Source organism: Melospiza georgiana, chromosome 11 (assembly GCF_028018845.1).
Source record: "Melospiza georgiana isolate bMelGeo1 chromosome 11, bMelGeo1.pri, whole genome shotgun sequence".
Lineage (NCBI taxonomy): Eukaryota > Metazoa > Chordata > Aves > Passeriformes > Passerellidae > Melospiza > Melospiza georgiana.
Genome location: NC_080440.1, coordinates 20,502,675 through 20,518,308, shown reverse-complemented (window position 1 = coordinate 20,518,308; position 15,634 = coordinate 20,502,675). Strand labels below are relative to the sequence as shown.

The 15,634-nt window shown below is 45.0% G+C and overlaps 1 protein-coding gene across 1 annotated transcript in view; it reads right to left on the bottom strand.

Annotated features, from left to right (window-relative positions):
• Positions 1-986: 986 nt before the first annotated feature.
• NUP210 (nucleoporin 210) overlaps positions 987-15,634 on the bottom strand; it is a 48,192-nt gene continuing 33,544 nt past the window's right edge. The window contains exons 25-40 of the mRNA XM_058031935.1: positions 15,319-15,498; positions 13,862-13,942; positions 13,500-13,631; positions 13,171-13,329; positions 12,551-12,642; positions 11,731-11,905; positions 8,881-9,056; positions 7,710-7,927; positions 7,098-7,234; positions 6,257-6,380; positions 5,212-5,358; positions 3,212-3,462; positions 2,363-2,582; positions 2,133-2,228; positions 1,927-2,007; positions 987-1,087 (exon numbers count right to left, since the gene is read on the bottom strand). Coding sequence (XP_057887918.1) covers positions 987-1,087; positions 1,927-2,007; positions 2,133-2,228; positions 2,363-2,582; positions 3,212-3,462; positions 5,212-5,358; positions 6,257-6,380; positions 7,098-7,234; positions 7,710-7,927; positions 8,881-9,056; positions 11,731-11,905; positions 12,551-12,642; positions 13,171-13,329; positions 13,500-13,631; positions 13,862-13,942; positions 15,319-15,498 — 2,370 coding nt within the window. The remainder of the gene's footprint in view (positions 1,088-1,926; positions 2,008-2,132; positions 2,229-2,362; positions 2,583-3,211; positions 3,463-5,211; positions 5,359-6,256; positions 6,381-7,097; positions 7,235-7,709; positions 7,928-8,880; positions 9,057-11,730; positions 11,906-12,550; positions 12,643-13,170; positions 13,330-13,499; positions 13,632-13,861; positions 13,943-15,318; positions 15,499-15,634) is intronic.

Below are 15,634 nucleotides of genomic sequence, written 5' to 3'. Positions count from 1 at the left end.
AGAAACCAAAACTCTATGCCATGCACTGGGTTTGCATTCCATTCATCCATTTGCCTGCACAGTTCTGCACACAAAGTATTTTGCATGAACTATTTTATTATTTCACTTTCCTTATGGTCCTCAGGAAAGTTCAGACAGCCAGAATATTATTCACAGTTAAAATTGGGATGCTTTTTGTATGTAAACAGAACCCTTATCTGATAGCTGCAAACCCCTGCTTACAAATAAAAGCTACTGGGATGTGATTCTACTCTCAAAATAAAGGATTCCTAGCAGAAGAAAGGTGCACTTGTAAGGCACATGCTTTCACACTCCCAGTTCAGAAAAGTGCTTACAGTACCAAGGAATACTGCAGTTGTACCCAAAGGAACTCACACTAAGTTCTGGGTTTATTTTCTTTTTTTCCTTTTCTAATCGTTGCTGTAAAAAAACTTCTGAATTATTCACAGTTGTTCCAGCATTCCTCATGCTAAACCTGCATGCTGTGCTGGTGAATCCCAGTGTAAGGCTAAAAATAAGAACATTATCAGTGCAATACATTCCTGAGTTTTTGGAACTCAAAATAAAAAACAGTTCTTCGAAACATACAATCCTTCCAATTTTTGGCTCATATTTCACTTGTTTTTTTAATTTCCCTTTTCTTAAAAAAGTTAATTGGAAAGAAATCTAATTTTTTATAAAAAGTAAATAAAAAATTGTTATCAGTCTAACTTAGATATAATTTCTAGTTGCTTGAAGAGTGCAAGAAAGCCAGACTAGCATAAACACTGCTTTTTGTGCAGGCAGCAAAAACAACAGATAAGCTTTTGAGAACTGAAGCATTGCCATAAAAACAAACTCAAAGAGCCCTAAATGGTAAAAAAAAAAATAAATAAATTAAGGAGCCAGTTCTATTCCAGAGCAAACCTGAATTACAGCCCGACTGCTGAAGCTCGCTAAGGCACTGGGTTGAACATTTCTTCTCTCTGCCGTGAGGAGGAGCGGGGCTAGCGAGAGGCGTAACCCGCGCTCCAGAGCGGCGCCGCGGGGCTGCTCTGCTTGCTGGAGGCCTGCGAGCTGAAGGAATGTGCAGGTGACACGAGGGAGCCTGGAACACGGGAAGGAGAGCACAACCATCAGGCTCGGGAATGGTGGGAGAAGGAACAAACTGTAGCCATGATATTTTCTGAAAAATTCCTTCCTTAGGATTTTTTTCTCCTGAGAAGATGAGGGGCCTCAGGAACAAAATGTAAACAATGGTTATCTGCTGCTGTGGAATGCAACAGGTGCATCTGGGATTGGTCTCTGTGGTTGTTTCTAATTAATGGCCAATCACAGTCAGCTGGCTCGAACTGTCTCAGTCAGTCACAAGCCTTTGTTATCATTCTTTCTTTTTCTATTCTTAGCCAGCCTTCTGATGAAATCCTTTCTTCTATTCTTTTAGTATAGTTTTAATATAATATATATCACAAAATAATAAATTAGCCTTCTGAAACATGGAGTCAGATCCTCATCTCTTCCCTCATCCTCAGACCCCTGTGAACACCATCACAATAAACAACTGCTCTTGCTCATCTGCTGAACACTGGCAATGAACCTGATGATCCATGCCAAGTGAAATCAGCCCTGTAGCTCAGTGCCTCTTGAAAAGTTATCCTGCAAGTATCAAAAGTTTGTGGCTCCTCCTGTTCAGGACTCAAGTCTGAGGGGAGCACAAACATTTCCCCTCAGCAAATGACACTCACTTGAATTTGCCTTATTTTATCTGAATCACCAGGCACTTGTGATTACAACCAGGCCTGCAGCTCACTGTAACTTTAACACATCAGCAAGTATGTGAATTATTTTTCATTGCCACTCCTGATTACAGACCTTCCTACATTCAATTCCAGTGCAATTGCCAGACTAATCAATGAATTCACTTCTAACTGGGTGACAGCTGCTTACTGTTAGGGGTGTGCTGAAGAATTGTCCTTGGGTGGAACACTGGCTGACTGTGCTGCTCATTCGAGAAAAATGCATGGTAGGCTGCAAGACAGTTGAAAAACAAACCAAAATAATTTCACATGGCAATTATTCCTTTTTATCTTACAGCTAACACGCTGTAAGAAGGTATAGAAAAAAGATTATTGTGCAATCTTTCCTTCTCTTACCTATGATCATAACAGCTGTCCCTGCTAGGAGTGCAAAAAGTGTGAAGATCATCACCTGGTAAGATTCAACAAACTGCTGGAAGAGAGTGGCTTCATCTGCAGAATTGATCAAGAGGAGGCAATATTGAGTAAAAAGGAGCATCTTCTCCAATCTGCTTTAAGAGTTAACCTCATAAACATCAGAGAAGCTAAAGGTTTCTTCGGCATGCAGAGTGCAGAGCCAAACTTACATCTGATGGGTGCAGTGGTCCTGTCAGTCAGGTAGATCACTGTCACTGGGATGGTGATGGACTGGTCTGTCATGGGACTGGAGACAGTCAGAGTGGTGGTCAGGGAGCCCTGGCTGGGAACTCTGGGATCAGCCAGGCTCACAGTGTACACCACGTAACTGGGCAGCCCATAGGACTTCTCCTTCTCCAGCACCTTCACTGCTGGGGACTCGCATTTCACCTGCACAGGGAACATCCAGCCTGGAACAGACTGCTGGGACAGCACAGCCCAGCTCCCCTTCCAGGGCAGCTGCCACCAGTGGGGGATTCCACAGAAACACTGAGCAATTCACGCCCCCAGAGGAGTCAGGTGCACCCTTACAGGGACACCTGCAGCATTTCCCCCTGCCCCTTCCACAGGTCTGGGCCAAACCCCACAGACCCTCAGTTGCCTGTGTGAGCTATGGGCACTCAGTCACAAACATACTTGGGCCAGACTCCCCCTGCCACAGGGGTCAAGCAGGTTTTTGCTTCCTGACCCATGAGCTGGCTCTCACGTGCCCGGCTGCAGGCCCAGGTGAGCCTGACACACCTGTAATACCCCAAGAACCAGGGCCAGGCTGCATGGGCCCCTGAGCAACGCAGTGAGTGAGTGGCATCCCACAGCAATGCACTGAAACAGGATGAGCTTTAGGGTCCCTGCCAACCCAAACCATTCTGGGATCCTGGAAAAGTGAAAACTGAGGAAGAATCATCATTCCAAGATGAGCATTTCCAAATCATCTCAGCACAAATCTTGACACGGCAAAGATGGCAGGGAGTGCCTTGCCTGCGGCAGCTCAGAATGCTTTCAGCTGGGAGCACACTCACCTCCAGGCTGTCCAGGATGTCACTGGCACCAAAGACTTTCAGCACGGAGCTCGTGTCCTGGTTGCTGAGCAGCATCTCGGCCTGGTCAGCGTAGAACCAGCGGTTGAAGGGCAGCTCGGCGCCCAGCTGCTGCCCCGGCCCCGCGCGGCCCCGCAGCGCCGCCGTCACCCGCAGAGCGGCCCTGCCCCTGCTCAGGTGCTTCAGCTGCTTGTCACTGAGGCTGTGCATCCTGATGGAGCACGTGTAGTGTCCTGCAGGAACGAGACAGCCGCGGCTGCTAGCTGCTCACCTGTGAGGGCTTTTCTCCATGCACAGCGAGATTGCTGGGACATCTTTGGAGAAAAGCCAGGAAAGGTGGCAAAGCTCAACCAGCAGTGATGAGGAGAGCACAGATGGATTGGGACAGTGGGGCTGTGGAGTCAAACATCGCAATCCCAGCACTACAACTACAGAATTGTTCCTTGTCCCAAACTGAACATCATGAAAACAACCACTATGCTGGTAAATTCCAGTCACATTTTATTCTAATATGTCACTGAGATTCTGTCACAGACAACTTTTATGAAAAATCCTTTCCTTAGGACTTTTCCTCCTGAGAAGCTGAGAGGCCTCAGGAACATGTAAACATTGATTATCTGCTGCTGTGGAATGCAACAGGTGCATCTGGGATTGGTATCATGTGGTTGTTTCTAATTAATGGCCAATCACAGTCAGCTGGCTCAGACTGTCTGTCCAAGACAGCTGCCTTTGTTATCATTCCTTCTTTTTCTATTCTTAGCTAGCCTTCTGATGAAATCCTTTCTTCTATTCTTTTAGTACAGCTTTAATATAATATATATCATAAAATAATTAATCACGCCTTTTGAAACATGGAGACACATCCACATCTCTTCCCTCATCCTTGGACCCCTGTGAACACTGTCACAAGACTCAGTTCCACTTTGAACATAACACACTAACACTGAAAAGCTTTACTGAAAACAAGATTGAAAATCCTATTTCATATTCTTTTCAACTAGTGTTAAAATTTTAGCCACCTACCATCACCAAGTCTGTGAAGATGTAGTTTATTCATAAAAGCTCCTTCAAAATGTATATATCCACCATGTTTCTAGTCTCATAAGGGACCAATTAATCTGTTATTAGCAGTAAAGGTAGTAAAATCTTCCCAGAGAATGGAAGATAAAAAGCATCAGTAACAAGGAGAACTTGCCAGGTGCGTGTTTACCCTTATTTTCTTCCCCTAGCTAAGTAACAGAGGTATATGCAGGGCAGGAAGGGGGTTTACACAACAGGTGCTGGGATGAATCTAACCGATAATTAATGTTCTTTACTTAAAGTCCATGGTGGTTTGGTGCTCTTCTAAATCAAGTTACACTTTCAAAACATTAACACATTTTATAGACTTGACAATTTTATTTCCACCTCCACAGTGTCTGGCAATTTCCCCATTTTAAGACCCAGTTCATGATGTTTTGGGAGTACATTCCACTTTTGGAATATTTGTCACCTGAGTGCTCCTTTGCTTCTTTTACTTCCTACAAAAACTCTGCAAAACATCAAGTGGGCTGCCAGTCACTTCTGGCTTTCTCTGCAAACCAACACAAGATTTTGTCACAGGCAGAAAACCCACTGAAACAAGAAGTGTCCATGTGAGCAACTCACTGAGGCCTGAGCTCCTACACAGCGAAGCCCAGAGGCTTCAGAAGGAAAGAGAGCAGGTTTATATTGGATGTTAAGAAAAAATCCTTCCCTGTGAGGGTGGGCAGGCCCTGGCACAGGTGCCCAGAGCAGCTGTGGCTGCCCCTGGATCCCTGGCAGTGCCCAAGGGCAGGCTGGAGCAGCCTGGGACAGTGCAAAGTGTCCCTAACCATGGCAGGGGTGGCTCTGGATGGGCTTTGAGGTCCCTCCAACCCAAGCCACGATGCTGGGATTCTGTGGAATCTGCTGGAGCAAAGAGCTTGTGTTGGTCTGCAGCGTGGCATCTTGTCACATCTTACCTGAAACTGCATCAAACCCAGGTTCTGCCACAAAAATATCCTGTGCTGGGAAGTCAAAGGCATCACTGTTGAAATCGAGATGGCAACTGATAATGGACTGGGGCTGTAACTCAGCAATGGCTTCAGTCTGAGCAGGTGAACACTCCCCTAGGAGGAAGGAAACAATCTCTGATTAATTACAAAATAAAATTGTAACTAATTAAGTTGAATTAATTAAAAGCAAAATCATGACTTGAAGTATTGGGTTATTCTACCACTTTCTGAAATAGTTTCACAAGTATTAGAGAATCTTAAAATCACTGGAAATCACAGACAGCTGCCCTTGCTCAGGGTTTAATCCCAAAGAGACAGCAATGAAAATTTTATATGTTGTGGGGTTTTCTTGACAGGAATAATTTATTTACAGGAAAGAATAAGCTGCAGAAAATTTTCTGTTCAGATGTCTCTTGAATAATTTATATGATCCTAGAAGCCTTGAGTTAGATTTTAGTATCTGGTGAGATGATTTTTTGGTAGGCTAATAATTTACACATGGCAAAATAAAATACTATTGGAAGAAGTGCTAATTGTTAAGCTAGAAGCCAAAAGGATCCATAATCACACAAAATACAGCACATTAAATAGAGGACACAATATGATGCTTAATCTTTGTATTGATTCTAACTGGTGGTAAGTTCTGTGAAGATTTAAGGATGCTAACTAAGTAAGAAAATCTAACGACTCCAAGAAGGCAACTGCAATTAAACATATAAGCAATTAGCTGATTGCCCATTAACTGTTGTTGTTATGATCAAAAATGGTGCCTCTATTGAAATCTACTGGTTTTGTTAGTTGTGAAATATTAATGGTGCTGCAGAACGCCTTCCAAATTCTGTCCCATGCCTCCTAGAGCTCCTGGGACTCCAGAAAGGCATTTGAGATTCCTTGTTACCCTGAGGATCTTGTTACCCTTAAACAACAAACAAAAACCCCATAACACAAACCAAAGCATCATGAATCCACAAACACACAATAAACCATCAGCATAAGTATTTTTTAATCATACCTTTCAAATTTTTGTTTGTTTCTCCAATTAAAACTATGACTTTTGAGGCTGCTGCTCCCTGCAAGCTTGCCTGCATGCCACTGACATGCATTGCTGTGGTCCTCTGAGGTGCATTAATCAAGATCTGAAAAAAGGATGAAGCACATGGTTACCAAAAACTGCTTCAACAAATAAAAATTAAGGCAAAACCAGACTGGATTGGTTGTGAAAGACTCCGCCAGGTGATGTTTTTCTTTGAAATCCCACATTTCTCTAATATTAGAAACTGTCTTTCCAAGCAATTTAAGCTAGCAAAAACATTTTGTCTCCCTACCCAACCCCCAGAAGTTAATATGCATAAAGCTCTATGGCTAAATTTAATTTACAAAGAAAGTCTAGTGCTTATGCTGGCTGATGGAGTGGATTGTGTCAACAGTACGACTGCATGACAGACAAACAAAATAATTTAATGGAGTATTTCTGATCAGTGATGCATGGCACATCACTTGAGCAAGTTCTTGCTGGCAACTCATCCTGCAGTGAAGCTTCATTCTTAACAGCAGCCCTACTCAAAAACTGGTTAGCACCTGGAAACAGCTTAGCCAACAAGGGAATCAAAATGTTCAATATGAGAACAGTAGAGGTGAAAAATCAAAATGGCTATGCTACATTTTCCTCCTTAGCACAGATGTTTTAAAAAAACATGATGTTTTTGGCCACATACCAAATACTTCCCAACCATCTCTGCATTTCTAAAAGAACATTTCTAAATATTTATAACAAAATAAAATTCCACAGAATACAGTTTGGTGAGGTCCAGCCCAAACAAACCAATCTCAGCAGGAACAGAGCAGTGCCTCACCTCTCTGTAGGTTTTCAGTAACCCAGGGATCTCATAGTAGACAGTGACCACCCCAGAGTCCCTCGCCAGGGCCACGCCAGTCTTGGGGTCCACGAGAAGAAGAGCACTTGAGGAGGAGCTCCACACACCTGGCAGGCCTGGAAAACACCAGTGTGAGGGGCACTGCTCACACCCTGCTGCCAACTGCAGCCTTTCCTGGGCACTGGTGTCTGAGAGTGCCACTGCAGGCAGGGCACACCCTCCCAGTGCCCAGGAACCACTCTGGGGTCTGAGAGTGCCACTGCCCAGCAGCTATTCTGACACAAGCCCAGTAATACCAACAATCAAACACAATGAGTGAAGGTAGGCCTGACTCAGCAGGAGTCCCACAGAACCAAGTCTTTTCAGCCAATGGAGTAGAAATGTCTGAAGTGTGATGATGCTCAGGAATTCAAAACAAGAGATGTACTGCATGGTGCAATTAAAATTAGAGGAGTTGATCAAACCTATTTTTATCATTAACAGGAACAGTGACATTTGATTCTGAACAAACATGGTAAATGATGCATTTAGTTTTGCTGAGCCTGGTGTCCCATGGAATGGCTGCTAACCCACAGAGCTGAGGCCACTCACCTTCCTGGGCTGTCAGCAAGGTCCTGAGGCACAGGACATCGCCCACCACCACGTCTGGGAGCTCTGGGAAGATGGCATGCTGCACAGGCAGTGGGATGTAGTCTGCAGTGCCACTGTGCTCTGCATCCCACACCCTGAGCAGGGTCAGCCCCACGTTCACAGTCCTGACCACAAAGGTGTTGTTGGCAGCTCCCTTGGCGATCTGCACAAAGTCGTCTCTGCACACAAACACAAGTGCTGCTGCATCAAGGGGCCTGGCAATAGCACTGTCTCTACAACGGAGAGCTAGAAAACCCTTCAGCTGGCTGATTGTTTTCAGGAACAGTCATCTGATAGAGTCCAGCAAAGTAAGGAAATGATAAAAATTATTTAGGTGCCACTGAGGCAAATTACAGTTCTCAGTTCACCACGATACTGAGGAAATACCAAGATCGTAATTAAGCATGAAAACTACTTCTTAATTGTGAGAATTGTAAGGCTTTAGAATGACATCATCTGTCTCTTTTCCCTTTTCTCAAGGGACTTAAGAAGCCAAGAAATTTGAACACCAATATGCAACTTCCCAGACATAATGCCATTGGATGGCCAGTACTGGTATTCACCCAAATTCAGCAAGGTGCTCTGCAGAAAACAAACCATGTTCCAGTACAGCATTAGTGGTACTTTACTGAAGACCACAGGAGGCTGCTTCACAACATTTATTCTGTGAGGCAGAGACCAAAGGCCTTTTGAGGCTTGTCCCTGCTGTGGGAAGGCTGCACAAGCCTGTCTGAGGAGACAGCCCCTGACCCAGAACGTTCCTCACCTTACATAAGCCCTCAGTGAGTCAGTGGAACACAGCACTGGCAGAGGCAGATGCTGATGGATCAGTTGTTTCTCTGGGCCACTGCTGCATGCAGGGGGATGATTCAGAGTCACTCAGAGCAGAGCACAGCTCCTGCAGGCCCCACTGGGACCATGCTTATGATCTGGGCAGCTTTCCATGGCTAGGGAATATCGATTGCTAACTGCAACTCTCCTTCCTGCCACTGCCTCTGCAGAGACAAAATCCTTGCCTTGCTAATCCCAACCCAAGCTGCATGTTCACTTGATATCTCTGGAACCATCCTTGTTCTATGTGTGTCTGGCCTTTCTTTGCCCTCTGTAATTACCCCCCATGACAGACACCCACCTGTTGGTGGCAAAGTTGAGCACAGCATTGTGTGCATGGAAAGTATCTCCAGAGTTATCATGGAAATGGACTGTAAATGTCAGTGTCACCCCCAGGGGCAGGGCCTGCAGTGTCTCTCTGTTCTGGGTCAGCAGAATGGGCCTCATGGAGATCCTGAGGTAGGAGATGGGGCAGACCTGGAAAAACATCAGCAGTGAGAAGCAAAGTTAAATTGCTTTTTATGATACTCCTGTAAAAACAATCTAAAAGAGTTCTTTTTATGTAAATATCCAGAGCTGCCTTTATGAGCCATTTGCATTTAGCCACATGCCGGGACTGACACTGCAGCTGTTGTTACCAGTATCTCCATTCCACAGCCTCAGACTCTGTCTAGTCCAGCCCCCACTCCAGCTGGGTTACCCAGGGCCAGGACCATGTGCAGGAGCTCCTGCACATCTCAGATGGAGACTCTACAGCCTCCTGCACTCTGTGCTCAACAGCCACCCCAGCAAAAAGTGCTGTCCCATGTTCAGACTGTGTTTCCTGTGTGCTCCCCTTGCCCTGCCATGGCTGAGAAAAGCCTGGCTCTCTCTGCTTTGTAGCCTCACAGCTGGTATTTCTTATCCCTTTTTTCCTAGTACCACTGGGAACTGAAACAAGCAATAATCATGTAGGAACATACATCACACACACACTTCAGAGAACACATTACCATCCTATCAATTCAAACTGTTCAGAAGTAGCCCCATGTCCTCTCTCCCAATAACTCCTGAAATAAAAGGTGCAATTCATTGCCCAGCTATTAGAAGGGCCCCTGACAATGCATGAATGAGGGGATGGAACAGTCACTGCTGCCCAGCTCCCCTGCAGCAGGTGAGAGAGCCAAGCTGTTCCAGGCAGAGCTGGCAGCTGACAAACCCTGGGGGCTCAGCAGGCTCAGCTGCTTCCCCCAGTGCCTCTCCTCAGCCAAGACACAAGTTGGGAACTGCTCTGGACTCCTCAGGAGAGGCTGCTCCATTAACCATATGTGCACACCCCCACATTTCTGCACTAACACTCCAGTCAAAAAAGGCTTTCTGAAGACAAAGACTTGACAACCCAATATTTTGGCTTTTAAATAGCATATTACTATTCTTGATTAACTTACCTAGGTTAACAAGCAAAATTACCCAACAAAAATAATTACTTCTGCTCTTTTTGTTACAGCTGTTGGAAAATAAATAATAGAAGGGCAGAGGAAGCAAAACCCCACAAGTATATAGAAAAAACTATTTTAAAAGAAGGCCTCAAGCTTATCTTGTAGAAAAATCCCTTTATTTTCCTGACCTAAGAGGCTCAGCTAAAACGTAAAACTCTGCAATCTGAAAATGTACATGTCAGAACTTAAAAAGGAAAGGACAAATTTGGCCTCCAGCAAAATACATCTTTGGTGAATCCAAAAAAGAAAAAAAATGAAAAAAAAAAAAGTGGCTGTAACATCAGTATATGCCACTGTCTGCTCCACGGGCTGGTTTCATCAGTTAAAACCTCTGTGCATACAGATCTCTGCCCAACAAGCTGTGGTTACAAGCCAACAAAAACCCCATTTCCCTGACAGATTATCAAGCTTGCTTTACTTTAAAATCTCAGCAACTATCCCACAAGGGACAACTGCTAAATTTAATATTGATGAAAACAGCCTTTTACTGTTAAAGCATCTCAGGTTTTGATGTATTTTTTTTTAATTCAAGAAAAAATAAAATAAAATAGTGAGTGCAGCAGGTCCAGGCAAGTGCTGAGCTTGGTCCCAGGCTAAGCTCACTGGCACTCCCTCTTCCCCCAGACTCCCTGGCTTATGTAAGAGCCCTTCTCTGAGCCAAGTTCAAGGGCTCAGTGTTAAGTGATGCTGCTGCAGCAGTTTGGTTCTTAATTGTGTACACTTGTACACAGACAACACCAGATCTTATGAAAGAAGGACAAAGTGAAGGAGAGAGCTTTGCCTTAGAATGACACAACAGATTCAAGCTCATCTCCAGCTCAGTCACAAGTTCTCTGACATGACCTTTGGCAGAACCTCTCAAGCTCTCTCAGCTCTTCAGCCATAAGATGAACTGTGTTACCTCATGAGGTTAAAAATATCATTTCCATAAAGGCACTACAGTTGTAGTAAGTACAGGAAAAATGAGCTGTACAAGGTGCTGAACTGAGTTCTACTACAGAGAGCTCTGTTTCACCATCCTGTGTACAGGACAAACTCACACAGGGGGATCTGACTTCAGTCCCACTGGGTGCTGGCCAAATGGCATTTGAGCCACCCCAAACTCATCAGACATCTTTCACTTGCCAAAGGGAAGAAACAAGGTCACCAGTAACAGAGCTGGAGAATTCACTGCCACCACCCCACAGCAGGGGTGGTGGCAGTGACACTGGGCCCCCATTTCTTGTTTCATTCCCCACCCAGGAGGACAAATCCACACCCTGTCCTACAGGAAAAGCTGAACACCATGGGAAATACCAAAATTCAAATTAAAAAATCCACCAAGCCCCTTCACAGTGATTACAGGAGCTAAACTTAGAAATAACTTAAAGCACACAATTGTACATTTTTCTCCTTTAGCTGGGACAGTGGGAAGATGCTGACAGTAAAAAGGGATAGGAGGAAGGGGAGCAGTGGCTCATGCTGCCAGATACAGGAAGTTCTTGGCTCAAGGATTTTTTGAACAGAGATGATGGGCTTACATTCCCTGGTGTCCCATGGTTCAAAGCTCAGAACTGTTCATTCCTACACTGCTCATTTTTCAGATGTGAAGTTCAAGAAGTGCAGCCAACAATCTCTGTTGCAGTAGTGAAGAGGTACTTGAGGAAAGTGCAAAGGAAGGGAGCTGACAGTACCTTCACAGCAGCTATGATGGTCTGGTTGATGCCAAACAACTCCTGGGAAACCACTTCAATGGTCGAGGATCCGATGGCAGAGCCAGAGACAAGGAATCCTCTCTCATCAATTTTCACTACAGGGACTTTGTCTGGCCCATCCAGGACACGGTAACTCAGGGAGGCCACTCGGTCCCTGAAGTAAAACACAAAGCAAGGAACCCCTTAAATGTGTAAAACCGTAGTTAGGGTCTCTTCCAATACAAACCATTCTGTGATTCCATGAAACTATGGTATGGGCTCCCTCCCCCTAAAATGTAAATGTCTCTAAAGCTTTGCCCTCAGTGTGTGTCCTGCTGTGTCTATCTGACCATTATTATGCTGGGAAAACTACATTTCAAGCCTGGTATGAGTCTAAAATGTCAGTCTTTGAAAACAGATTATGTAAAAAGAATTTCTCATTTGGAAATGACATTTTAATCTGAAAATCCAGCCATAACCTCTGTGTGCAAAACACACAGAATTATATTCCACAAAGCCTCAATCACCCATCAAAACCTCTACAGGAAGCAGGCAGCAGGATACAGCTTTAACTGGCTCAGCTGCTTTTAAAAAAAGGATCTGAAAGTTCCCAATATTGAATGAATTTTCCAGCTACAATCTAATACAAGATTTGACAAAGCCCAAGAGAACAGTAAGATACCATGAGCCAGCAGGGAAGTTGTGCATTAAATGGATGAACAGCGTTACTGAGAGACTGAAACAGCTCCCTTAAACCCAACTGCCCTCCAGTTTGGATAAAGGGATGACACAAGCCACAGTATGGAAACTGAGCACTGACCTGGTGGTCAGAAGTTTAATGAAGGAATTTGGTGACATGAGGATCTGCTCTGCTTCTGCCTCTGGAGTGATTAGATGAAGTTTTTCAAACACCTGGAAAATAAGAGGCATTTTGGCCCACTGTTGTGTGCAGACAGTAATTTACTTAATTTATTTCATCTTCAAAACAAACAAACACGAACAGAGCTGTAACATTCTTTCTTCTCTTGTATAATATATATGGTAAAACAAGACCACTGGACATGAATATTTGAGAATAGGAGAGCCAGTATCTTCTACAAGTTATTCTGAGAGTATTTATTTCCAGGGCTATGGCTAAACTGGACTGTAGTAAGTTCAGGAATTTTCTTCATGAAAAAGAATTTTCTTCAGCATGAAAACAGAAGATTTCTCAAGGGAAAAGGTGTTGGGAGCCCCATATTCACCTGAGTTAGACTCCCCTGCTCCCATGAGCCCATGAACTGAATGAGCCCCAACGAGGAACATTATACAAACAAGAGTAACCACTCAAACCAAAGCTGGAGCTACTCCTGCATTTCAAATACCTGACTTCAAAGACAGACTTCAGCCCAGTTCTGAAGGAGACACTTCAACATGAACTGTGTAGAAAAATCATCCTACCTGAATCTGGATTTCATCGGACAGTTCTCTTGCCATGTTGTGGAACTGGTTGGCTGCAGCATCCAGGACCTTCACTACAACTTTCAGGCCTGTTCTTCCCTTCACTCTGCCATAAACATCCACTGCAAAGTTGTAGTTGGCAGGAAGCTGAAAAGCAGCCTTGGACAGGAGAAAGGGATTAAAGTTGGACTCATGGAAAGCCCAGACATTGGCACCAAGGTGCTGACAACTGATCCTGGGTATTGAGGCAGAGGAGGCAGCAATATTCCCTGCACTGCCCTGATGTGGCCCTTTCCTTTTCCCAAGCTGCACACGCACACACACTTTACCTCACTGTGCCTTGTCCTGACATCCAGAGTGTCCCTCTTGGTGACAGACCAGTGGAAGGTTAACCCTGGCACAGCGTTGCCAAAGGAGAAAGGAGTCTGAGTGCTGGTGATGCCCATGACATAAACTGGCATCTGGAAAGAGAGAAACCAGCCTGCTTAGGTAATGCCAGTATGCAAACCAAACACCTGCCCACAGCAGAGAGAATTACATTTAAAATTCACTGCTCAAGGGATGGGGTCTCTGATGAAGAAGATGGTTCCTCCCAGAGCTGCAGTGCTGTCAGCACACAGTGTGACAGCAATGAGCACAAGCTGCAGTTCCAACACATGAACGGACAAAAGCCAATCCCAAACCAGCTCACCTGAGTACCAGCTTTCATTCGTGTGATGGGTGCCCGAATTCTCACAGCTGTCAGCTGCACCACCTCAACTTCCACCTTGTCCTGGCAAGGAGGAAGGGAAGACACTGTAAGCACTTGTCAAACAGAAATCAGATTTCACTTTTAAGCTCTATAGCCACTATTTTGCCATTATCTAATCACTGCTGCTGTGTGATTAGCATGACTTGTCAGAGGAAATACAGATGGACAAATTCAGTAGGATTGTAAAAAACTAAAAAGGATTAAATTTTGATTGATAACCATTTAAAAATGCTCCCTAAATTGAAAAGGAATTCTGCACAAAATTACTGATGACATGAATGATGGAACTGAAAGGTGAGAGACAGCAGCAGACAAGATCACAGGGAGAGGAAGAAGAAGAGGGATGAAGAAACCCAGGGGTAAGACATGGAGAGGAGTTAGAATGAAATGAAGATTATAGAGCACTAAATGGGCCAACTGAGAATAAAAGAATGATGTTTGACTCTGATATCTCCTCTGCATGTATCCAGGCATTCTTGATAGATTTTATTCCTGCTATATACTGGGGAGGAAAGGTCAGACCTGGACCTCACTGAGCAGCAGATTGACCTTTCAAGTTCACTTTGCCTCCTGTCACACCATTAGGGCAGACTGCTGTTCATACATTAAAAAGCAGAGATTTCTTGATATTTTATTTTTTAAAAAACTCACTTTGTGTCTTCCTGGACTGTGCTGACACCTTTCAAGCAGCAGCAGAGCTTTGTGGTTCACAGCAGCTGTGCTGCCCTGAGCTCAAAGGAAGAAGTCATAAGATCTGGCCCAAGTTCTGCTGCTCTGAGTCTCATGCAAGTCCCAGGGCCTTGTGCTCCCTTGCAGGCCTGCCCACCTCCCCCACACTCAGCTGCAGGAAAACCTAAGGACACAGATTCTGAGGGAATATCAGGGATTTACTGCTTGCACCTCACACAGATGGGCTCAGACCACAACAAGGGGTGACAGTGTTCTATACAGGCTGCTGCAGCTTAGGAGGCAATGGGTGGGTTTTTTTCAGCAACAGCTGCCTTCTGGATCCTCCTGATCTAAAAGGGCATGGAGACAAGGACAACCTTCTGCTGTGCTGGAAAGGCTTCTCTAGATGGGCTTTTCTGGATGCACTAACCAATCCTGAACCTCACCAATCCTGAAGATACCAGACTGGTCAAAAAGCCCCCCTGGTTACCTGTGAGACTCTGCTTTAAGGCACAGCAAGATTTAACCTGTATGTTCAAAGTACCACTGTGCCAATGCCTGTGTAGCTCACAGGCCAGGGAGGAGGAACTCTGAGTTGTCATCTTCAGGAAACAAGAGAAGTGCACGAGGTAACATTGCTCATGCAGAAAGACTCAGTGTCCCCTTTCAGGGCCAAAGCCACGAGTCAGAGAGCCCCTGTCAGCCCCCAAGAGCACCACAAACATTACCTGGGACACGGCCACAAGCTTCTCTGTCTCTGCATCAACAGCCTGCAGCACTCCTGTCACCACCCCAGTGCCAGTGGCCACTGCTCTGACCAGCCCAGAGCTGTTCACTGCCGCAATGTGCTCGTTGTCAATGGAGAAAATGATGTTGGAGAGAGGCTGGGGGCCTCCCTCAGCAGTGATCTGTCAGAACAGCACACAGAACAGCACATGAACCCTTCAGACAGTTCTTCTGGTCACTACTACAGGGCACACCCTCCCTGCTCAGCACCACAGCGAATTCAGTGCTGCCTGCACCTTCCCAGGACAGCTCCAGGAC